This window comes from Hyperoodon ampullatus (genome assembly GCF_949752795.1).
Source record: "Hyperoodon ampullatus genome assembly, chromosome: 6".
Taxonomy (NCBI): domain Eukaryota; kingdom Metazoa; phylum Chordata; class Mammalia; order Artiodactyla; family Ziphiidae; genus Hyperoodon; species Hyperoodon ampullatus.
The window spans coordinates 23,281,666-23,304,852 of NC_136919.1; the positions used below are offsets into that span (position 1 = coordinate 23,281,666).

Genomic DNA, 23,187 nt, shown 5'->3' on the forward strand with positions numbered 1-23,187 from the left:
AGGTAGGGCTTTTGCCTTCTAGGTGCTCCCAAGCCTGGGAGCAAGTACCTGAACAGGCTCTGGCAGAGATGAAGCCGGCAGAGCTCAGGGACAGGTCTGGGCCCCTCCCCCTTGTACTGAGTCTTGCTTCAGCATCTGCATCTCTGACCAGCTGCTATCCCTGGGGTATATGTTTCCTTGGATGTGTTACTATTTATCAAGCACCTACGATGTGTGTTACCTTGTATGGTTAGTCCATTCAAGATGGCTGTTCTCTTGCTCTCTGTATATCCCCTGCTCTACTAGTCCCTGCTTCACTCACATGACTATCCAATCCTCTTAATTATAGGGCTTAATTAGTCCCTGGTAACTGATGAGCCCACCTGACATCAATTCCCCCTATAAATGGTAGCCTCCTTCTCTCTCGGGCAGTAAAGACTGTTGCCATATCCTGCCCGCCGTCTGCATGGTGGGGTGTTGCTCCAGGATCCTTTGTGTACGATCCCCTGTCCAATCAACCACTGATGTCTTCGTCACTGTCTCCAGGCTCTTTCTTGGGTCTCAAGGCTGGACAACTACAAGGCTTGCAGGCCTGCAGGGTGCAGCCCAACATACCTGCTGTTGTAAGTACTATATATAGTCATTCTCTCAAGCTATGAGGGAGGTATCACTATTGTCCCCATTTTACGGATGAGGAAACTGAGGCATGCAGAAGTTTAACAACTTGCCCTTAGTGGGTGGCAGAGCTGTGATTTAAACCCAGGCAGTCTGGCTCCTGAGCCTGAACTCCTCAACTCTTTCCTTCATGGCCTTGGTGCTTGGTAAATACCTAACATGGCCCAGGGCCCATGCAAATGTTGCTTGCTTAATAATCACAACAACCCTTAAAGGTAAGTGCTAATAACCCCATCTTGTAGCTGAAGAAACTGAGGTTTAGGAAGAGGATGTGAACCGACCAAGATCACACAGCTTGTTAAGTGGCAGAGCTGGGATTCAGACCCAGTCCACCTGATTGCAAACCCGGGGTCTTACCGTGACCCCATGACCCCACATGTCTCCAGCATCTTGGCCCTGGCCCTCTGCATGACCTGCCTCCAGCCGGTCAGCAAGTGTTCAGCAAACTGGGTGGCCCACAACCAATCAAACTCCCTCTCACAACTGTGGGCTTCCTATGGGGAACTGCACCAAGTATTAAAGAGGTCATTCTGGGATTCAGACCACCCTCATCCAGTGTATGCATCCTGTGTATGCACAGTAGGCCAGGCTCAGAGCTCAGTCTGTGTGACCAAAGACCCCTGCCTGGAACAGTGTGACCATGATGGAACAGACCTAGAGAAGATGGTCAATGCACTCAGGCCCTGGGAATGGGGATGGTCCTTGACTGCAGCCCCCTCCCCCAGCGCAGTAGGCACCTTTATAGGCATCCACACACATTCACACAGGACTCTCCCCTGGATGGCCCTTTACCCAACCCAACCCCCAAGTCACGCCTGCTGGTCATGATGCTCTGGGGCAGTGGGTACTCAGAGGTAGGCCCTGCGGGCCAAGGGTACGAGCCTGGCACCAGCCCCAGAACCAGTCTCAGTTTCATTAAGGCTTGAACACACACACACACACACACGCGCACACACACACACACACACACGTACACGCGGAGCCCCAGTTACCCCTCACACAGACACACCTTCACTGCCACGCGCTCACAGCACAGCTGCAACCCCACACGCCCCCGCTCTGCCCCCGCCCACGGCGCCAGCCCGCACCCCCGCCCCTCCTGCTCCGGGCCCGGCCCTCCCGAGGCCCCGCCCCCTTCCCGGACTGCTTCCGCCCGCGGGGTCCGGCCCAGTATCCGGCGGCTGGAAGGTGAATGAGGCTTGTGCGACTCATGAAGGTGTTTGTGACGCGCAGGATCCCCCCCGAGGGCAGCGCCGCGCTCTCCCGGGCCGCAGAGTAAGAGCCCGGCGCCCCCGCACCGCTCCGCGCGCCGAGTCCCCGCCCTCCGGGGGCGAGTTCTGCGGGTGGCGTCGCGGGAAGGGGCTGCAGAGCCCCAGGCGCCGCTCCGGGACCTCGGGCACTCAGCGTCTCCGGGCGGGTCGGGGTAGGCCTCCCGAGGCCCAGTTATTTTTGGTGGGGCGGACGGGGCGGTCCGTGGCGTCAGAGAGATCCGGGATCCTGCGCTTGGGCCTTGGCCGAACTTCCCAACCTGTGCCTGGCCAGGACGGTCTTGGAATTTGGGGAAGCTTAGAGAAAGTTCTCTGGGGCCCAGCTTTCTCCAGGCCCGTTGCAGTGACGCTGGACCCGCAGCTCCCCTGGCCCTTGCAGTGTGGGTGGGGGAAAGGGCTGGAGCCCTCCCCAGCCATGGCCCTGGGGAGAGGGGAGACGGCCCATGACGCAAGGGACAGGCTGTTAATCTTTTACCCTCTGTGGTCACTTGGCCAGGTCAGGGACCTTGGCAGTCACTGGATTACCTGGTCCCTTTGGACAGTTGGCAGGGGGCCTCTGGTAGCATTTCTTAAATTGAACCCTTCAGGTCAGCCTTGCCAGGTGCTTCATATTCGTAAACTCTTAATCCTTCAGTACTGTGAAGTCGGTACTGTAATTCCCACTTTACAGAGAAAATTGGGAGAGGTTAAGTACCTTCCCCAATGACCTTGTGTGGCACAGCTGGGATGTGAACTTTGCTCTGTCTGCTGCAGTCTGAGCCCTGCATTATGCAGGTTTGCACCGCCTGTATCAGGCAGGGAGAAGGTGGAACCCAGCCTCAGAGACCAGTGCCAGGGGAAAATGAGATGTGTTCATTTCATTCAATGCAATAAAACCTTTGCTGAAGACTTGCCATGTACCAAGCATTGAGGGGGGAAGAGGGGAGAGCAAAAACAACAAGGGCACTAATGGCAGCAGCTCACACTGCTATAGCGCTGTGCCACCATCAAAGGAGGGTGAAAGGAAGCCTGTGCCTGGGGCTTAGGTGCGGAGATGCCGCGGCGGGGAATTCTGGGAAGTGCCAGCAACTCTGTGTCTTGCGCATGTAGATGCTCCGTACGTGTTGGCTGCACAGAATTAAATGTCAAGGGCTGGGAGGTTGGGCAGCACCACGGGGAAACATGCCCCGTGCCCACCAGCCACCATGGAAGTGCCCCCTGAAACTCCTCCATGTTGAACTGCTTTGATCTTGTCCAAGTACAAAGTCAAGAACAAGAGTTTTTCATTTCATGGACTCATAGGAGAGGATGTGCAACTGGACAGGGAAATCAAGCCCCCCACTGGCCTTCCCAACAATAGGCAGCTCAGGCCCGGTAGCTCACTACCTGTGAGGCCTCCTGTAGGGGTAAGAAAGCGCTTCCTTGTGTTGAGCTGAGAGCCGTCCCTGTGACTTTCTCCTTTCACTTTAGGCCCCTTTCAGTCCTTGTCAGAGAGCTGTGCTCTGTGACAGTCCTTCACCCTCAGGACAGTTCTGAGGCCACCCACGCCTGACCTTGACCCGCCTCAGCCAGCCCCAGGCAGCTGGAGGCCAGAGCAAGCAGAAGACAATGTTTCCCACTCTGAGAGGGGTCTGCAGGGGGCTGGAGGGGCTTTGGGGGCCTGGGGGCACCTGCGGGGCTCCCGCACTTCTGAGCAGTCTTTCCTTTGCCTTCAGCTGTGAGGTGGAGCAGTGGGATTCCGATGAGCCCATCCCCAGCAAGGACCTGGAACGGGGTGTGGCCGGGGCCCATGGCCTGCTCTGCCTCCTCTCTGACCGCATAGACAAGAAGCTCCTGGATGCCGCAGGTGTGTCCACTGGGCAGGCCCGGGGAGGGTTCCAAGGGTGTCTTGGCCCTGGTGGACATAGCAGCCTGCTGCTGCTGGTTCCCGAGCAGGTCTTCAGTGACCTCTCTGAGCTCTGAGGGCATTCACTGTGGACCTAGGCCAGAGGGAGCAGTTGTGTGCAGTTCCATCAGGCACACACTGTGCCCCTCTCTCCTGGCGGTGAGTCCCCAGAGGGAGGCCTTAGGAGGGCAAAGACCATGGTGTGGAGGAGAGCCAGGGCCCGGGGCCTTCGTCCAGCTCTGCTCAGCCTTGCTTTATGACCTTGAGCAGGGCCCTGCCTTTTCTGGACCTGTCTATAGTATGTAGGAGGGCCTTGAATCCCATGAGGAAAGATACGAACAATGCTTTTTCTGCCCAACAGGAGCCAATCTCAAAGTCATCAGCACAATGTCCGTGGGTGTCGACCACTTGGCTTTGGATGAAATCAAGAAGCGGTAAATGTGGGCTTCCCTGGTGGCGCAGTGGTTGGGAGTCCGCCTGCTGATGCAGGAGATGCGGGTTCATGCCCGGTCTGGAAGGATCCCACATGCCGCGGAGCGGCTGGGCCCGTGAGCCGTGGATGCTGAGCCTGCGCGTCCGGAGCTTGTGCTCCGCAGCAGGAGAGGCCACAGCAGTGAGAGGCCTGCGTACGGAAAAAAAAAAAAAAAAAGAAGCGGTAAATGCAGCTTGGGCTCTGGAATCAGGGCCTGGAGTGAGGGGTGACTACCAGAGAGGGAAAAAGGAGCTGAGTATTTATTTTTTTCTTCATATTCTTTGACCATTCAGTGAAAACGTAAGGTAGCTGATGATAAAATCTGCTCATGTGTGCACACATCAGTTAAGGTAAGGCCGAGCAGTCAGAAGTAGTGGGTAACAATGTCCAGGTGACACCCTTTCACATTCATTCTTTTTTTTTGACCCCCACAACAACCCTTCAAGTAGAAAAGGCAAGTATTATTATTTGCCTCTTTAGATGAGGAAGTTCAGAAAAGTTAAGTAGTTACTGGCTCCAGACTTTGGACCCCAATCTTCCATCTTATATCCTTCTCAGAATGGGAGATAATCAAGATGGGAATGAGGGCTGGCCATTCCTGAATGCTCACTTACAGCTCTGAGCTTCCCGACAGGCAGCGCAAAGAGGGAACAAAGCCGCATCATGGCAATGTCCCAGCAGTAGAAATTGTTGAAGGTGCTTGAGGCCAGTGTTACCGCCAGATCTTTGATTCGTAGTGGGATCCGTGTGGGCTACACCCCAGATGTCCTGACAGACGCCACGGCCGAGCTTGCTGTCTCCCTGCTGCTCACCACCTGTCGCCGGTTGCCTGAGGCCATCGAGGAGGTGAAGAAGTGAGTGAACACTTGGCAGGGAAGTCGACTCTGCTCAGCAGCTAGTACTTGAGCACCCAGTGTCACCCTGGACCAGAGGTGATCCTGTCCCCGGCTGTGCCCCAACTAATGAGGGGGGACAGACTCAGGCACGATACTAAAATGCACAGCAGAGCTGAAATAAACAGGGCATGAAGGGAAATTGTGGAGGAGGAGCGTGGATCAGAGAAGGCTGCGTGGAAGTGGTAGCCGGTGGGCGTCCTCCTGAGCCCTTAGAGGGCCCTGTGCACCATCATGTGGGAATCCAAAAGGCTCTGGAAACTGAAGGTTCTTTCATTTCGCTGCAGATACACCAACGTGCTTGATACGGGTGCCACCCCAGATGCTGTTGAGGGTGTTATGTAGAATACAGCATATGCACCTTACCACCTTCCTAAAATCTGAAAATTTAAAAATTCTGGCCTGAGGGTTTCAGATCAGAGATGTGGGTCTGTACATCCAGAGTCGGGAAAGGTACTCCAGGTGCGGGGACTGGCTTGAGCAAAGGCCTGGAGGCATGCAGATACAGGCTCTCAGAGAATGTGTACTGGGAGAGGGAGTTTGAGTTGGGGATGTGGCAGGGACAGAGGCTGCATGGGGCTGACTAGACACGGTACTGAATGTCCCTCTCACCCTTCTGTCGAGGGAGTTGGTCCCTTCATTGGAGGTGACTCAAGACAGGCTCTATTCCCCTGTCCACCCAAGGCAACAGGGGTGGGCCTGTGGCTTCCCTGGAGCACTGAGAATACTGGTTTTGGAATCCTACATCCTGGGTTTGCAACCTGCTGCTCTGCCCTGGCTGTGTGACCTCACATAGATTGCCCTTTCTTGTCTCAGTTTTCCTGTCTGCAAAATGGGGGGAGAACCTGTAAGGCCCCTTCCAGCCTTCGGATTCTGTGTCCCCAGTGGTTTTAAAGGAAGAGTCAGTCATGCTGCTTATCGGCAGCACCCAGTGGCTGTAGGGGTAATGCATGCTCCTCTCAATCCTTGACTGGAGGGCTGGGCCTGTCCCTTGGACCACGGGGTCTGCACAGCGGCCCTCATCTTTGCCTGAGACCAGAGCCTCTAACCCGTCCCTCTCTCTCCCTGCAGTGGTGGCTGGACCTCGTGGAAGCCCCTGTGGATGTGTGGCTACGGCCTCACACAGAGCACCGTTGGCATCATTGGGCTGGGGCGCATAGGTGAGGCTCCCATCTACCCAGATTGGCACCCTGGCTCTCAACGTCTTGGTTTGAGTCTCTGACACCCTGTGTCCAGATGCTGACAATCCTTCTTTGGAAAGAGTCGCCGTACCTGGGTGCAGTAGGGATATCTCTAGCGAGAAGACACAGCATCGTAAAACACAGGCCAAAAAATAAAATAAGGAGGTCCTTAAGAACTCACTAGGTGATAGAAGCAAGTTGTAAGAGCCAGGGTTCATTATGATTATAGCTGCATACAGGACAGATGAAAGCGATGACGGCTGCAGGGTCGAGACTTTTAGGAAGGGTTTACTGTGGGAGAGCCCATGCTGCCCCAGGCCTGGGTTCTGGAAGGCATCTGACTCCTAAAGCCTTAATTCAGGAACCAGAGGGTCCAGCGGACAGAGCTTACCTGTGATTCTGAGGCGGGGCAGAGCTACTTTTCTTCCAGTGGCCCCCAGCGCTGGAGACGCCTGGCATAGGCCGGTGGCTCTCTGGCACCCTGCCTGGTGCAGAGGTGAGGGTGAGGATGGGAGGGGTGCATAAATTGTCGGGCCAGCCAGCAGCCCTGCCTCCCACACTAGAGGGCCGCTTGGAGGAAGCCAGCAGCTTTGGGACATGCTCTGCGTCTGAAAATCCAGCTGCCCAAGCCTGTCCCGGCAGCAGTGTGTGTGCAAAGGGTCAGGGTCGGGGTGAGTCAGCAGTTGGGCTGCGCCACCAGAAGGTCGGGTGGGGTCTGTGGGTGCACCACCGGAGGCAGAGGGTCCAGAAGGAAGAAGGGGACCGTGTGCTCAGACCTCTGCTGGGCTGCCAGGTCCAGTGCTCAGGGAAGGCTAGCAGATGGCCCTCAAGATGGCCAGCACCGTGTGAGGACAGCACAAGTCAGTCACAGCCACACAAGAGCTGTGGTGCTGCCTTCAGATCCCTGAAGGACTATCACACGGACCCCTGAGGGCAGTGTGGGCTGGCAGGGGGCTGGGTACAGTGTGGCAGGAGTGGTTAATGTTGGGAAGGGCCTCCCCACCCCCACCCTTCCCCCAGGGGCTCCCGCTCTCTGGAGCTGCTGGGCGCTGCCCTGCCCTCTGAGGGACTGGGAACAAGCGCTGACTCTGACTCCTTGCCTCCAGGCCAGGCCATTGCTCGGTGTCTGAAACCATTCGGTGTCCAGAGATTGCTTTACACAGGGCGCCAGCCCAGGCCTCAGGAAGCAGAGAAATTCCAGGCAGAGTTTGGTAAGTAAAACCTCGATTTCCACAGGAACCCCACCTGTGCTCGGCTGGATGGTTCTCCGTGTTTGCTGTAACGGCAGCACTTTGGGGCAGGACGCAGGAGCTCCACGGTGTGTGTGGCGTGCCTTAGTTGTTGTCTGACCTCCCTGCCCCTGCACGCAGAGGCCCATTCAGGGAGCAAAGGGCCTCACCCAGGCCACACAGGGAGTACCCTCAATACCAGAGGGACTCCAGGTCTCCTGTCTTGCAGGGTCTTTTATCACCATTGTCCATGTACAAACAGAGCAGCAGGGATGGTGACACATATAAAGAATTGCTGGGAACTTTCACGCAAAGTTTCCTTAATAAACTGGTGAGCCCTTACCCGCCAGCCTTGTGTCCTGGTGGATCCAGCTCCCTGGCAGGCACACAGCGTGGTGAGCAGAGGGCAGGCTGGATTTCAGCCACTCCACCCCCTTGGCACATTGGGCCTTGAAGGTGGTGAAAGCCAGAGTGGTCCAGATCCCATTGTGTGACCTTGAATAAGCTCCTGCCCCTCTCTGGCCTCAGTTTCCCCACCTTTAGAGCAGGGGGCTGGCTGAATGATATAACACACCAGGATCCCACAAGTGTCTGTTGACTTTGTGTGGTTATTAGAGTTCTCCAGGTAGAGACAAGGCCTTCAGGAAGCATCTTGGGAGTTTCCATTATGGGCGGAGGGAGGAACGGTCAAGGTTCCCACCCTCTTGCTGTCCCTGACCTGGGACACAGCACCTGATGGAGCCCTGCCCTCCCGCAGTGTCCACCCAGCAGCTGGCCGCTGAGTCTGATTTCATCGTCGTGGCCTGCTCCTTAACACCTGCAACCAGGGGGCTCTGCAACAAGGACTTCTTCCAGCAGATGAAGAAAACGGCCGTGTTTGTCAACATCAGCAGGTATCCTGGGTCACCAGGCAAGCCTAGAGAGGGGCTGTCCCTGCTGCTGTGACCTGGTTTTTCTTCCCCATGGGCTGTCAGTGAGACTCAGGCTGAGCTTACTGCCCTTGATAAACCAATCAACCAGACAACTCAGAAATACAGTAAAGGCCCCAGAGCACATCCCAGGTGCTCAGAGCAGGGCCTGGCCTGTCTGGTTCCCAGCAGTACCCTTGGCCTTGCTCAGGAAGTGAAGGCACCGTGGCAGCAAGTTACCAGGTAACCCTATACCTCTAACCACAAAGGGGTGGCCTTAATGTTCTTTACAGCCCTTTGGAGGCCGACCTTCATGGTGCTGAGCCTGGGTCTGTCTGTGTGAGTCAATGACAGCTTGAACCCTCATGCTCCTGGGCAGACAGACCCAAAACCCAGCTTGTCTTGGGTCCTTAAAATGTCCTCAGGGTGCCTTTAGGCCACTGAGCATGTTATGGGGGCAGACCTTCCCTCTCTGCCACTCCAACCCCTTCTTAGCTAGTGCCCTTTGAACCCACTTAAATCAGTTTGGAGGCAAAGATGGGCAACTGGAGGGGACTCCAAGGGCTCATCCACCCCAGAGGTGCCTGTAGTTACTGACGTTTAGCTGCAAAGGGGGTGCCTTTGGGGTGGAGTGAACATGCAGGAACACAGGGCTCACGCTGATGCCAACAGTGTCGTTGCTTCCGTCACGTACCCAGTACTTCAGGGCACTGGGTTATTTATTGCTGCACGAGTATCGTTGAGTGCACAATGTGAAGTCTTTAGCAAACCAGTTCTCTACTCCAGTGGTTCACTGATGGGAAGGATGTCTGCTCACTTGGATGGATGTAGTTGGGTGTATCCTCAGGTCTCTGCCTGCAGTTGGGCAGGTGCCTGACACTCGCTGCAGTGCTTGTCAGCCGGTGGTCGGGAGCCCAACACACATGCAGGCTCTGGGTCCCGTTCATGCAGTGGTGCGTGTAAGCAAGCTTTGATCCTCCTAGCACTCCTGGGAGTTAGGTAGTATTCTCCCTATCATACAGAGGAGGACCCTGAGGCACAGAGAATTGGAGGCACTTGCCCAAGGTCACACAGCTTGAAAGTGGCAGGCTGGGGTTCTCTGTATTACTGTACAAACTATAAATAAGTATACTATAAGGCTTACTGCTTTGAAAGTTAGTGCCAAGTGCCAGGTTGATGGAAAAATTCATTCTCTGGGTGGTTCTGCCCTAAAGGCGACCTGGGTAGAGGGAGCTTTGGGGCACCCACATCACACTGTCATTCTCAGGGGAGAAGTGGTGGACCAGGACGACCTGTACCAGGCCCTGGCCAGTGGTCAGATTGCAGCTGCTGGACTGGACGTGACGACCCCAGAACCACTGCCTACAAACCACCCTCTTCTGACCCTGAAGAACTGCGGTAAGAACTGCGCTTTACCAGCAACACTTCACCCGGCCCCGGTTCCTTCCCACCATAGCTTGTGAAGCCGGCTTGCAGTTCTCCCAACACTCGGGTTAAGCACTGCGCCCCCAGAGACACAAGCCACAGCCGCCAGAGGTGGGAGTCGCAGCTCCAAACGCCCTTTCTCAGGCTAAGTTTTAACAGTCATACCCTTTTCCCTGTCCCCTAGCCCCCGGGGAGGTAGATGCGTCTGGCATCTCAGCCCCTGTGACACCTTAGTGCAGTGGTTCTCAAACTTTTTTGTTCATCGGTCACCTGGAGGGACTGATCAGACACACGGTGCCGGGCCCCCCCATGCCTCTGCCTCAGGGATGAGACCTGAGAATGTGCTCCTAACGTCTCCCATGCCGCTGCTGCCCCTTGGCCGGGGAGCACTGTGAGAACCACTTACTTAGCATTCTTCTTTAGACTCCTCAGTTACCGTTAACAGTTCTTTATATTACGGTCTCTCTGTTCGGCTAGCTGGTGTGGTTTCTGCCTCCAGACTAATATATAACCAAGTGGAAGGGCCTCAGGTTGTCTGGGCCAGTCCCTGTCCTTCACTTATATTCTGGAAGGGAAAACCAAAGAGAAGGGCTGTAGCTGCCTTCCCCACAGTGAATGCTCCCATTATTGGAGCCCTTGGAAGCTCTACCATCCCCGCCCCCGTGCCCGTCTGAGAGGAACATTGGCTGTGATGGCCAGGCTGTTGCCCGGAGCTGGGAAAACTCCCATCCCCCCAAGCCCTGGGCCTTTAGCTTGGTGCCCTGGGTATTGCTTTCGAAAGGCGCGCTTTAGGGACGAGTGACCTCACTTACTCTGCAGTGGGGCCAGAGGGAGCTGTGCTGTCCAGCCTTTCATCTAGTTATTTCGGGAGATCAGAAGCCCATTTGAAGGGCTGCGTCTAGACAGGCTCCAAGACTCCTTCTAACCCTGACATTCTTGTGTTCAGGATACGTAATTCTTGTCACCCTTGCGTCTGGGTTTCGGTAGCCCTGGGGAAATAGAGTGCTTAGTGAGAGGAGGGAAGGCAAATCTTTTTATTGGCACATCCTAGCCATGAAAAAAGGGCCCGAGTTAAGGCTCTTGAACCACCCTCCTCATTTCCCTTTCTTCCTCTCCTTTCCAGTGATCCTGCCCCACATTGGCAGTGCCACCCATAGAACCCGAAACACCATGTCCTTGTTGGCAGCTAACAACTTGCTGGCTGGCCTGAGAGGGGAGCCGATGCCCAGTGAACTCAAGCTGTAGCCACACGGGAGACACTGAGGCTAGGAGGCAAACAGCCCCGGGATTCTGTCAGACGCGCCCAGGCTTGATTGGACCCACAGGATGGGAGCCAAAGAAAAAAGTCTGATGTGTACTGATTCTGTGGAGGGAAGACTGGTGCTAATGGATGTGCTCCCACTTTTGTGGTTGGAAGCATCTGAGCCCAAAGTGTGTAATTCTATTAAATAATTCTCTGAGAGACCGCCTGGGCATGTAACTGGGAGAAGCTGAGGACAAGAGCATCTGCTTACATTTTCTAAATCAGGGCCTCTAGTGACTGCAGGTTCTGCTTCCCACCCCCATCCCACGCATTTTAATTATTAGACCCTGTCCAAACCACCTTATCCCTCGTCCTCTGCTAAAATGCCTTCAAGTGTCCCTCACTGAGGACAGGACAACCACAGCCCAGTGGTGACCGCGGCAAGTGGACCTGCTCCCTAGACCGTCGGACAAATTAAACACACATGGCAAAGAGAACTAGGTACGGTCACAATACTCATTTTTTGGTCAAGACTAATCAAGGTAGGTTGGTTTCTTAATTTTTATTTTAAAATTAGTTTCAGCACCTTTATATTTTGTCCCTCATGTCCATCTCCTCACTCCCCAGGTGAATGCCCTTTTCTAATCACCTCAGTCCTCCTAAGGCCAGGCCACCAGCACTGACAAAGCCCTGCTCCTGCTGAGGGACCTGGGCTCCAGTTCTTCCCCACAGCTGAGCCAGACTGGAGAGTTGAGTCTTCACTCTGGGAGGCACGTAAGGGAGCAGCAGAAAGCGCAAGATTTGGCAGGCCCACTAGGAGTAAAACTGCGGTGAGAACAACACATCACCCTTGTCCACAGCTCAGAGACAAAGCTCAGGGAAAGTATGAGGGACTAATGACCAATAATTGTTATTAACCGACAGCATGAAAGTATTTTCTAGGAAGCTTGGTTTTAAAAATAAGTACTGGTCACAGCAGGGTTAGCAGAGAAAGCAATACTACTTCACTTTTTTATTTCAACCTTAATAACCTAAGGCAAAGAAAAAGAACATATAATTAGTTAGAGGCATGAATATGACAAATTTTTTATTTCAAAGTCTCAAATTTTGACCAGCATAGCACCACTGACACAGGTGCCCTGATAGAACTTTATGATTTGGTCACCAGAAATGATTATGCCAAGCTATAATTGAGGCTAACCAATCAAATCCAGGTACCCAATACCAGTTAAAATTCAGGTAGAAACTACCAATTTGTAGGAACCCTGGGACTGGTTTTCCAGGGAACCTCTGAATTATTTTTTAAGTGCTACAGCATGTACGAGGACACTGGCTCACAGGCTTGCCTCTCACATGTAGGAACTGATTGACTAAGAGGTAGATGAGAGATTCCAGATTCCACTTAGCAGTGGAGAGGCAGGGCTCCAGCCGCTGTGTCAGAGATAGGCCCAGAAGCAAGTCCACTTAAGCTGGAGCTCAGGTGAGGGGGCGGCTTCCTGGCACCTCCTCCTCAAGGTGGAAGGGGAGGAGGGCTGCCACTGCTCTCCTGGTGCCACCGGTTCCTCTTCCCAAGCCAGGCAGGGCCTCTCTCGTTCTCCACGCTGACCCACCTGCCTCCCAGGGTTAATCTCACGAGTCACTGGTCCCCACAGAGGGGTGGATGTGGAGCCTCCTCACATCAAGTCAGAGCATGACTGCTAACAATTCGCCACACAGCTGAACCTCACAGGTGATCCCACAGCCTCCAGCTGTCTCCCCCACATCTGAAAGGAGAGGAATCAGAGGTTTCCCTTTTGGTTTTCCTCCCTGGGAATCAGTTCATAGGAGATGCTAAGCAATGCACATTGTAAGTTTATCCACAGACAGATGTGTAACTGCATACACTAGATGAAGAAGGGAAAACACTCGCTGATTACCTTTCTTTCTAAACAAAGGTAAGAACTGAAGGATTTCACTCAATTATGCACAGTGGCTTGTGTCTAAAAAAGCTGTATAAAAAATGAACTCATGTTCATGCATGAATTAAACTGACTTCATGAGCTCTATAGAGACACATTAACCTGTGCTTTTCCCCTGGAAGCTCATGAGCCAGGGCTCAGCCTGACAGCTGCTGCCAAAAGCCCCGATGGCACAGGGTCAGAAGACCACAGGTGGGGCTGGGGAAGAGAAGCAGTGGGGTCCAGGGAGGCCCAGGGCAGTTGCCCAGATGTCTCCTCAAACTGTCTCAGATGCTGCTTGGCGACTTCGATGCTCTGGGCTGCCCAACCCGCTTATATTTACCCATGAATACTGCTGCATTTGGATTTCAAACATTCAGTATTGGGTTGGGGCAACAACAAAAGTTCAGGGTCTGTACTTTAAAACGATAGTATAGAACAGTAATAAAACCCACGATGGAGGGGGGTTGATTTCACTTTTGGTTAGTTTTCACCTGAAAACAGTAATCTAGGCCCGGGAAAGATGCCATATGTGGCATGAATGTGAAGAAGTGAAGCAGACAACGGGTTTGTCGTTGGGTGAGATGTGTCAGGCTGGACCAGCCCCCGAAATCTGCATGGAACAAAGGGTAAACGCGCCGTAAAAGATCTCACTAAACAGGACTCCATACCATCAGAACAAAGACAAACACTAGCTCTTTTCTGACTTCCAAACATGGAACTGTAACATATGTAATACAAGTTGGTTAAAATACTGCTAAAACAGCACATACAGAAACAATACCTTACTTGTTGCTCCCTATAAGTACATACTTTTACAACTTTGTTTTTAAAACCAAGAAAAATTGTTAAAACATCTATGTAACAAACAGTGATGTTTTCAAAAGTATATATACACCTAATAGTCCAGAGAATGCTCGCTCTGGACCCAGTGTCAGCACCATCAAAGTGCAGTGTCTGTGACTGCAAATCAGACAAAAATAAAAAATACCATATTTTGGGCTTCCCTGGTGGCGCAGTGGTTGAGAGTCCGCCTGCCAATGCAGGGGACGTGGTTTCGTGCCCTGGTCCGGGAGGATCCCACATGCCGCAGAGCGGCTGGGCCCGTGAGCCATGGCCGCTGAGCCTGTGCGTCCGGAGCCTGTGCTCCGCAATGGGAGAGGCCACAACAGTGAGAGGCCCGCGTACCGCAAAAAAAAAAAAAAAAAAAAAAAAAAAAAAAAAAAAAAAAAAAAAAAAATACCATATTTTCTGAAGCCTAGGACTAGCTCATGATGAACTTTAAAGCATTTTTGGCAGACAGGCATGTCCTCAAGGGCCTTCCTTTTAGACAGGCACAAAGTTGCCACTGGTTACACATAACTTTACCTTGCATCACTGTACAGGTATATAATCTCATCAGAAGGTATATAGGAAATTTAATTAAATGCTTCAGAGTTTTACAAAAATTGCTAAAAAAACTTTTCGCACTTCAATTTTTAATTGTCAAATGTGCCACTTTTAATGACATCGATTCCAAACTACTTTCTGACTGCATTACTCAACCCTAAGGAAGAACTTGGTTTCAGGGATTGGATCGCTTCTCTGAAAGCGCACATTTCATTCAGAAATGTAGCAGTACAAGCCCTACACCTATTAATTCTCCACTTATTAGTCATCGAAATTTGCATGAGCCATTCGCAGCCTGAAGCCTCAAACGCAACGGCATTAACCACCAATCAAAAGAGACTGTAGTTTAGGTCCTGATACTGGCCTCAGCATTATCTCAAGAGGTCGGGTTAGAGCAAAGTGCTGGGAAGGTTGCTGCTCTGCCAGCGCAGGCAGGTGGTCTTCGAGTGTTTGTACAGGTGGCTGGACTGACTGAACCTCTTGCCGCACTTCAGGCAGGCATAGGGTTTTTCACCTGTGTGAACACGGATGTGCTTCTTGCAATCTGTCAAGGTCAGGAAAGTCTTGCAGCAGATTTTGCAGGCATACTTGCGAGCCCCCTCTACGACTAAGACGTTGTGCTCCGATAAGGCCTTCTTGCACTTTGACAGGACGTCAGCAGATGCCCTCGTCAACTGCGGGGGGCCGGGCTGCGAAGGGTGGCCATTTTCAAATGAGGATGTGGCCGCGTTCATCATTAGCTGGGAACTGGCAGAGTTCTCTGGGATCTGTGAGCTCCTGACTGAGGTTACCACTGGCATTTTGGGAGCTATGCGGCGGTAGTATGGAAAGTTACTGGCTCCACCTCTAGGGGAGCCCATCATTACCCTGGAGAAGGAGGAATGCAACCCCAAACCAGACCTGGAAAAATCCATCCCAAACTGTTCTCCTCCTTGGTAGCCTGAGGTCTGCACACATGGCAGGCCCATCACTTCCTGCATAGGCCTGACGAAGTGGGCATCTGTGGGCTCGCTGAACGGGTTCTCCACGTGAGAGCCAGGGGCTGAGGAGGGCCCGCCTGCAGGCCCAGCCTCTGGACTCAACAAATAAGGGGCCTCCCCCTCCAGCCTGCAGTCACTAGTGGTGTTTGGGATATTATCGTCATTGTTCTGATTTGCACTAAAGGTACTTCCTCTGCTCTTGTTAAGAAAATTTGAAATGCTAAAAGTGGACTTATGTTCTAGGTTATTTGTGACTTCCAAAATATGGATGTCTCCTACCCGGTCAGTGCTAGACTGGGGATCTGAAAAACTCCGGTCGCTGCTCTCGGGGCTGAGGTCTATCTTCTCGGCACTGACCACCACTCCCTCCACCTCCACCGATTCGCTGCCTTCCGCTTGGGAGGTCACGTCGCTCACTTCATCCTGAGGCTCAGGAGAGCTCAGGGGCTCAGATTTAACCACCACTCTCATGTGCTCCTTCTCACCAAGGCCAGCCTCAGGGTTTTCGCACTGAAAACCACTTTTCTCAGGTGTGGCTTCCTGCTCAAAACTAGCCTCGACCTGAGTGGCGCGGGAGGCCATGGAGAGCTGGGTCACGTTGCCGGCGCTGTTGTCGGACTGGCTGGGTACCTGGGCATCTTCTTGAGCACCAAAGGGCCGGTCAAATAAGATGGTGCTGTCGTCCTGGGTGTCAGTCATCCCGTCAGCTTTAGGGTTATCCACGATCTTCAGAGAATCTGGTGAAAAGAACTCCTCCCGAGAATGAACCCCCGGCCCATTCTCTGGCGTAACGTCGGAGATGGCAGACTCATCTAGGGCGGGTCGGAGCCGCTGTCTGGCCCGCTCCTCTGCAGACTGCTTGCGCTTATGCAGGCGTCTCATGGGGAAGGGTGTCCGCTGGTCCAGGTTACTGCGCATCGAGGAGCTCATGGGGGCCGGCTGCTCCTCACCACTCTGGCTGGGATTGAGGGCTGAGCTCACGATGCTCAGTCCCAGCTGCTGCAGCATAAAGGAGCGCTGCATGCGGGCACTCTGCTCCTGAACGCGCTCACTGGGGGGAGACATGGGCAGCGTCCTTGTCGTTAGGTAATGTTTACATGCCTTAACAACAGAGTTCAAGTGCAGGTGAGAGGCTGCCAATAAGACATCCATAACATTGCTCTCCCCCAGCATGAGGGTGGAGGTATACATCATGTCAATCAGTGCGGCAAAGGCCTCCGCTGTCACTACCTCGCTATCCAACTGGATCATGTTCATGGTCTGATCTCCCTCTGCCACAGAGAACAGGGCTCGGAAATGTGTACTGCATGCTGCCAGTACCGAGCGGTGGGCTTTGAAATGTCTGTTCCCCACTACAATGACACAATCACAGAGCTGGCCGTGAAGTCTCTGGTAGTTCAGCTGCTGGAAGATCTGTTCAAAGTGGCCAGGAAAATCCATGATCCTATAAAGAAAGAAAGTGTTAAGACACAGAAGAGCTTAAGTCAAAGGGCACAGAGGGTGCGATGACAAGAGAGGCATGGGGACTTCCCTGGTGGTCCAGTGGTTAAGACTTCGCCTTCCGATGCAGGGGGTGTGGGTTCGATCCCTGGTCGGGGAGCTAAGATCCCACATGCCTTGCATCCAAAAAACCAAAACAAAAAACAGAAGCAATGTTGTAACAAATTCAATAAACACAAAAAATGGTCCACATCAAAAAAAAAAATCTTAAAAAAAAAAGAGGGAGGGGCTTCCCTGGTGGCGCAGTGGTTGAGGGTCCGCCTGCCGACGCAGGGGGCATGGGTTCGTGCCCCGGTCCGGGAAGATCCCACGTGCCGCGGAGCGGCTGGGCCCGTGAGCCATGGCCGCTGAGCCTGCGCGTCCGGAGCCTGTGCTCTGCAACGGGAGAGGCCACAACAGTGAGAGGCCCGCGTACCACAGAAACAAACAAAAACAAAACAAAACAAAAAACACATGCTAAAAAAAAAAAAAAAAAAAAAGAGGGAGGCATGAATGGCCAAGCTTGGACCTTTCAAAGCTCGTGATGTTTCTGATGGTGGGCACACAGACTAAACACCTGTCCAATAAGGAGCAAATGCTGATTCGGCTAACAGCCCTGGAAGCCTGCGCACACACACACAGATCAGCTACTGGCTGTTTATAGCCTCCCCTTAACCCTTACATGACACACTTTCAACACTTAGGGTCCATGTTAGAAAAGACAAGTGTGTGGGTGATGCAACATCTATACCTAAGAAGTCAGAGTTCTGCATTCCCCGAGGACAATAAATAAACCCCAAGAAATTATAAACAGAGTCTTTTAGCAACCTTAAATAAATAAAAAGGGCAAATCAATATTAGTGGGGAAGATTTCCAGTTATAGATGGTAGTAGATTGCACTCATGCATTTACCCTCTCCATGCCTAAAGTTTTTTGGTTTTGTTGTTGTTTTAAAGGTAAAAACCCACAAGGGAAAAAAGAATGGGAAAGAAATATCAATAGCATTTTGGAAGCTGGTGAGCAGGTAAACGAATGCATGCTGACTGACTTAGCATGCCCAGAAAGCTGACTCCTAAACTGGCAGTGGCTAAAACCACCTGACATATATAAGCCCCCACCCACCCAGAGGCTCAGAACTGGCTGCCAAGGTGCCAGGGGAAGTGGAGTGAAGATGATGTCAAGACAAGGGGACTGGCTGGAAGTCTATTCGATAAAAAAATAATCTAATGGAAGTTCCACACCTGTGGCACAGAAAAGGTAAAGCTATAAAGACAGAGAGTAGATTAGTGGTTTTCTGGGGCTGGGGTTGGGCTCGAGGCAGGACTGCAAGTGGGAAGAGGGACTTCTGGGGGCATGATGGATATGTTCTAAAATTGGGGTATGATGATTACACATCAAATTCTCCAAAAATATTTGAACTGTACACTTAAAACAAGGAATTTTATGGTATGTACATAGACCTCAATAAAGCTCAATAAGTTAAACTTCAAAAAAAAATGGAGAAAGAAAAACAAGAGATGAACAAGCTCCAAAACCATCTGTTCAGACTCCATTTTGAACTGTAGGGCTTCTATACAGCCAACCCAACCGACTGCTTAGAACATCACATGTATCTTTGATGATACTACGGAATTACTAGGTTTTTCTCCCTCTTAGGTGTGATAATGGCATTCTGATTTTTTTTTTTCCAGAAGAGTAGTTTTTAAAGAGATAACATACTGAAATACTTACAGATGAAATGACATGATGTCTAGCATTTGCTTCAAAAGCTTATTTTTTGTACATTTGAAATTTTTTATAAATGTTAAAATTTAAAAAGGGAATAAAGAAGAGACCGCATGGACTACGGGTGGATCACTTTCCAAAGCTGAGTTTGGAATCATTACATATCTGTACATTTTCATCTCCTGGACTCATCAGAAACAAGAACTTGCTTGTCCTCTCCTAAGAAACTGCTACACTTCCTAGGAACTACAGGACTGCTGATTCAAGGTCTAACTCCTTGACTAGTGCTCATAACACACTCTCATTGTGTGGTTAGAAAACAGGGTCAATAACCCCCGAAGTGGCGCTGCTCTGTGCCTTCTGCCCACAGACTCTGTAGAAGCTGAAGGAGCCACAAAGTTTAAAACCTTGTTTTATCCTCTCCAGCGAAGGAACCTCTGGTCCTCTGGGAGGGAGTGAGGCAGAATCTAATGGTTACACCCCAGGATACAAACACATGCAGATAGACAGTTATGCCTGGCACTAGAGAGTAAATGATCAACAAGACTTCCGATCTCTGCCCTCAGGGGTGACAGACTAATCAACATTCAAATACAATAAAGTATTGCAAGTGCTGTGGTAGGAAGTACAAGGTGCTACAGGAGACAAAGAAAGGGCGCCTGCCTCTGACAGGGGTTGGTGGAGGGGGTGTGGAAAGAAGCCAGCAGTCCCCTGCTGGGCTTGGGTGGTTGAACGGGAGAAACTCTGTACTCAGGACACGAGACTGGGACGAGCTGCTACACCCACAACTGGAGCGTGAAGTTAAAGTCCGCACTAGAAGGTAAGACATTCCACCCACCCCACCCACCAATAGAAGACTAGCAGCCCAGGGTTCAAATACCCAGGGAATCCCTCCAACAGACCACTTGGGTCCCCATCAAACTTCCCTACAGTGAAGCCCACCAGTCCTCAAGGCCCATTCACTCAGCTTCCAATCAGTCAGGTAGAAGCACCACAAACTGGAAGGGAAAAATCCCTAACATTGAAACCGAGTGCGGGCCTATGGGGCTCCCAGGCACGGAGGCTTTTTTGTCCCCCATTTCTTGTAGGCAAAACTCCAGCCTCCATGACCTTCCCTGAGTTCCAAAGGGCAGATTCGAACAGTTGCTAATCAAGGGAGGAGCAGGCAAGAAACCACCTGAGGCAAGATTAAAGGGACCAGAGAAACTCATCGAGATTGGGAGACCATCTGAGACTCTGCACACATCCTAATCTTGTCAGCAACCCCATCCTTCTGAAACTCTGCAGAAGAAGAATGCAAGACTGTTACTGCCTTCGTCCTTATTGCACACCCCTGACCATGAGCCCTGACCATAAGACCTCCCTATTCCCCGGGGAGGAGAGCACAGTTCTTGAGGTGCTAGCCTACTGTGTTCCCTCTTCGCCTGGCAAAGAGATAAAGCCACTCTTTCTTTCTCCTCCATAACTGTCTCAATAATTCCGTACAGCATCGGTGCACAGACAGCCAAGATTTTGGCAACAACATGAAAGAGCCCTAAACAAACAAACAAAAAGGCATCTGGAAGAAACAGAACTAAGGGCGAAAAACACCTATAATTAACATCCTCAGAGAGCTAAATAAAATACGATATCCATGAAACAAGAAGAGAATGTTTTTAATTTTTTTTGAAAAGAAATATTCCAGAAACAAAAAAAATTATTGGAAGTTTAAAATTGCAAAAAAAAATTTTAAGTTACTAGAAGGGTTGGAAGATAATATGGCTAAGGAAATGTCACAGACAAGGCAAAGGAGAAATAAAAGTGAATGAACAAGAGAAAAAAAGAATTAACTAATGAAGCCCAAAGTCTGAATACAAAAAGAGAAGACAGAAAATGGGGAGAATGATAAACAACAAAGAATAATTCTCAGAACTGAAGAAGTTGCTTATTCACACTAAAAAGGTCCACCAAATGCTCAGCAATATGAATGAACAAATCCCCACACCTGGCTCATTACAGTGACATTTAAAAACATCTGGGATAAAGATCTGGAAAGTTTGAAGTGGGGGGAGTTAACAAAGAATCAGGAATAAAACTGGCATTAGACTTCTCAAAAGCAATACTGGAAGGTAAAAGGTTCTTTAAAATTCTCCGAGAAAATTATTTCCAACTTAGACCATACCCAGCCAAACATCAATTATGAGGGGAGACTAAGGCATTTTCCAGACAAGCAAGAACCCAAAAGTCTACCCTCCCACATATCCCTTCTCAGGAAGCTATTAAAGCTTGTGCTTCAGGAAGCTGGGAATAAACCAAGAAAAGGAAGACGAAGAATATAGGAATTGGAGACCCATCCTAGAAAACCGGCAAAGAGAATTTGAAAGATGATGCTGAAGCGCAAAATGAGAGCTAGGCAGCAGGACTGGGGAGCAGACTGGAGCAGGAAGATGAGGGACTCCAAGGAGTTCCCCAAGGGAAAAAAGGAATGGAGAGATCACATGACATAGTTGAGAGCGCTAAGAAGTTAACAGTTCCATGAAAATGTGAAGATAGGTCATAAAAAAACAAGAAGAATTTTAATGGGACAGTTATTAACTCCAGGAAGAATACATGGTTGTTTAGTTGCCGTACCCTATGTGTTTTGTTTACAGAGTCACAATAATGTGAACAGAGCCAAACTTGAGATACTGGAAGGGTAAGGGAAGGCCAATACGTGTGTGTGTGTGTGTGTGTGGGGGTGGGGGGAGGCAGAGGAGAAGTGGTGTAAGAAAGTTAAATTCCCACCTTCCCTATTAGTCAAGAAATGCTGTCTGAAATACTACCTCAAGAAATAGTAATATAAGAACGCTGTTTGGAAATACAGAAGTCAGTAGCAGATGAAACAACTAAAACAAGTGAAAGTGGTGGCCTCTAAGGAGGGGGAATTTGGGGGGGGGAAACGGAGGACAGAAGACTGCTATTTTTTTAGCTCTAAACCTAATGGAACTATGTGGTTTCTAAACTATAAATACATATATTAACTTTTATAAAATGATTTTTTTTGTTTTTTTTTTTTTGGCCACACCACATGGCTTGTGGGATCTTAGTTCCCTGACCAGGGATTCAACCCGTGCCCTCAGCAGTAAAAGCACAAAGTCCTAACCACTGGACCACCAGGGAATTCCCAATATTAAATGAAACTTTAAAAAACATGGTAGGGCTTCCCTGGTGGCGCAGTGGTTGAGAGTCCGCCTGCCGATGCAGGGGACACAGGTTCGTGCCCTGGTCCGGGAAGATCCCACATGCCGCAGAGCGGCTGGGCCCGTGAGCCATGGCCGCTGAGCCTGCGCGTCCGGAGCCTGTGCTCCGCAACGGGAGAGGCCACAACAGTGAGAGGCCCGCGTACCGCAAATAATAATAATAATAATTTATGACAAACTTCACTGCTTTATCCTATTTAGAACTTTACACTTGCACTGTAACTGTTCTAGAAATTTCCCTGTCTCGGGTACTACATTTTCCTAAAACTTAAAATGACTAGCCAGCCAGCTGATTGTCCAGATAAAAGAACATCTGTAGCCACTTAACACTCTAAAGAGCAAACTTCACAAAGGTATCCAAAAATCTATAGAAACCATTCATCAATGGCTTCTTTTAGCTGTTTATATATTTGAGACTATATTTTAACATCTGTTTTAAAAGTCTAAATATATTTTCCCTCTATTATTTAGAAAATGCTGCCTGACACCCATCCTAGTTGCCTCCACCACACACAACCTTTTCAGCAATTTTTAAAAATAGCTTTTATTGCCTTGCACCTCTGACAGATCAAGATATGTATTTCTTAAGGAAAAAAACTAAACTTCTATCAAGAAGAAAGCCATGCTGAAGCACTGGAGACAGAATTATTGATGGTGCCTTTCCAGGAGAGAAGATGAAAAATGGATTTAATTCATTTCTTATACCTAGTTTACTTTCTAAGTGGTATATTCGTTCACTTCTGAATCATTTGTCAAATCAGTAGTGTTCAGCAAGTGACTGATACTTCACCTGCTGAGTTGCTTTTGACATTCTACTCAAAATAAAGTACAGTGTATGTTACTACATGTGTTTAGATTTTTGTACCATCTGTACATTCCTCTCAAAACTGAACCCCAAAACAGTGGGTTTTCTTCTCCCTGTCCTCCTTCCTCAAATCCTCTGTAGACTAAAACAGAAGGACTTGTATTTCAAAGATCTTTAAAATTGAAGGTCTTATATTTTTAGAGGAAGACAGCTGAGTAGATTTTAAATTATAACTAATTTAGATGTACTGAAAAATCAATTAAACCAAGTTAACAATATCATGTACGGAAGAAAGGGGGGAACAATTCACCCTAATCATTTTAAACTCAAGCTGGAAATAAAGCATTTGTAAACTGTTATCAAGTATACAAAGTAACAAAACACCAAGTACAGTTTCCAAAAAGCAGACCCAGCACTTAATCATCCTTTAAAATTTGTCAAAGAAACGAAACAGTTCGTTAATTCCCCTCTGAATAAGGAAAAAATATTACTTCCAATAGGATTCCTTTCAATAGCA

The 23,187-nt window shown here is 50.3% G+C and overlaps 2 protein-coding genes across 5 annotated transcripts; one reads left to right on the forward strand and one right to left on the reverse strand.

Annotated features, from left to right (window-relative positions):
- The first annotated feature begins 1,814 nt into the window (after positions 1 to 1,814).
- Positions 1,815 to 22,432, forward strand: GRHPR (glyoxylate and hydroxypyruvate reductase). Of its 4 annotated transcripts, none has more exons than XM_079705767.1 (9): positions 1,815 to 1,929; positions 3,617 to 3,747; positions 4,148 to 4,220; positions 4,996 to 5,112; positions 6,223 to 6,311; positions 7,439 to 7,543; positions 8,319 to 8,454; positions 9,737 to 9,867; positions 22,337 to 22,432. In XM_079705767.1, the coding sequence occupies exons 1-9, from the start codon at positions 1,847 to 1,849 to the stop codon at positions 22,348 to 22,350; spliced, it is 879 nt and encodes a 292-aa protein (XP_079561893.1). In that variant the 5' UTR covers positions 1,815 to 1,846; the 3' UTR covers positions 22,351 to 22,432. The 4 variants fall into 4 exon arrangements, with proteins under 4 accessions (XP_079561893.1, XP_079561892.1, XP_079561894.1 ...); XM_079705766.1 differs by lacking the exon at positions 22,337 to 22,432 and adding an exon at positions 11,018 to 11,356; XM_079705768.1 differs by lacking the exons at positions 3,617 to 3,747; positions 22,337 to 22,432 and adding an exon at positions 11,018 to 11,356 and having other exon boundaries at positions 1,835 to 1,929.
- Positions 14,853 to 17,764, reverse strand: ZBTB5 (zinc finger and BTB domain containing 5; the record flags this gene model as incomplete). Its single annotated transcript, XM_079705853.1, has 1 exon — positions 14,853 to 17,764. Exon 1 carries the CDS (start codon positions 16,881 to 16,883, stop codon positions 14,853 to 14,855), a length of 2,031 nt encoding a protein of 676 aa, XP_079561979.1. The 5' UTR covers positions 16,884 to 17,764.
- Positions 22,433 to 23,187: the final 755 nt, after the last annotated feature.

Bases quoted from the DNA above. Each gene is read 5' to 3' on its own strand.
- GRHPR (XM_079705766.1), top strand. From the start codon at position 1,847: ATGAGGCTTGTGCGACTCATGAAGGTGTTTGTGACGCGCAGGATCCCC. The intron at 4,221-4,995 runs GTAAATGTGGGC...TTTGATTCGTAG, and splicing joins TTGGATGAAATCAAGAAGCG to TGGGATCCGTGTGGGCTACA. The intron at 6,312-7,438 runs GTGAGGCTCCCA...CCTTGCCTCCAG, and splicing joins CATTGGGCTGGGGCGCATAG to GCCAGGCCATTGCTCGGTGT.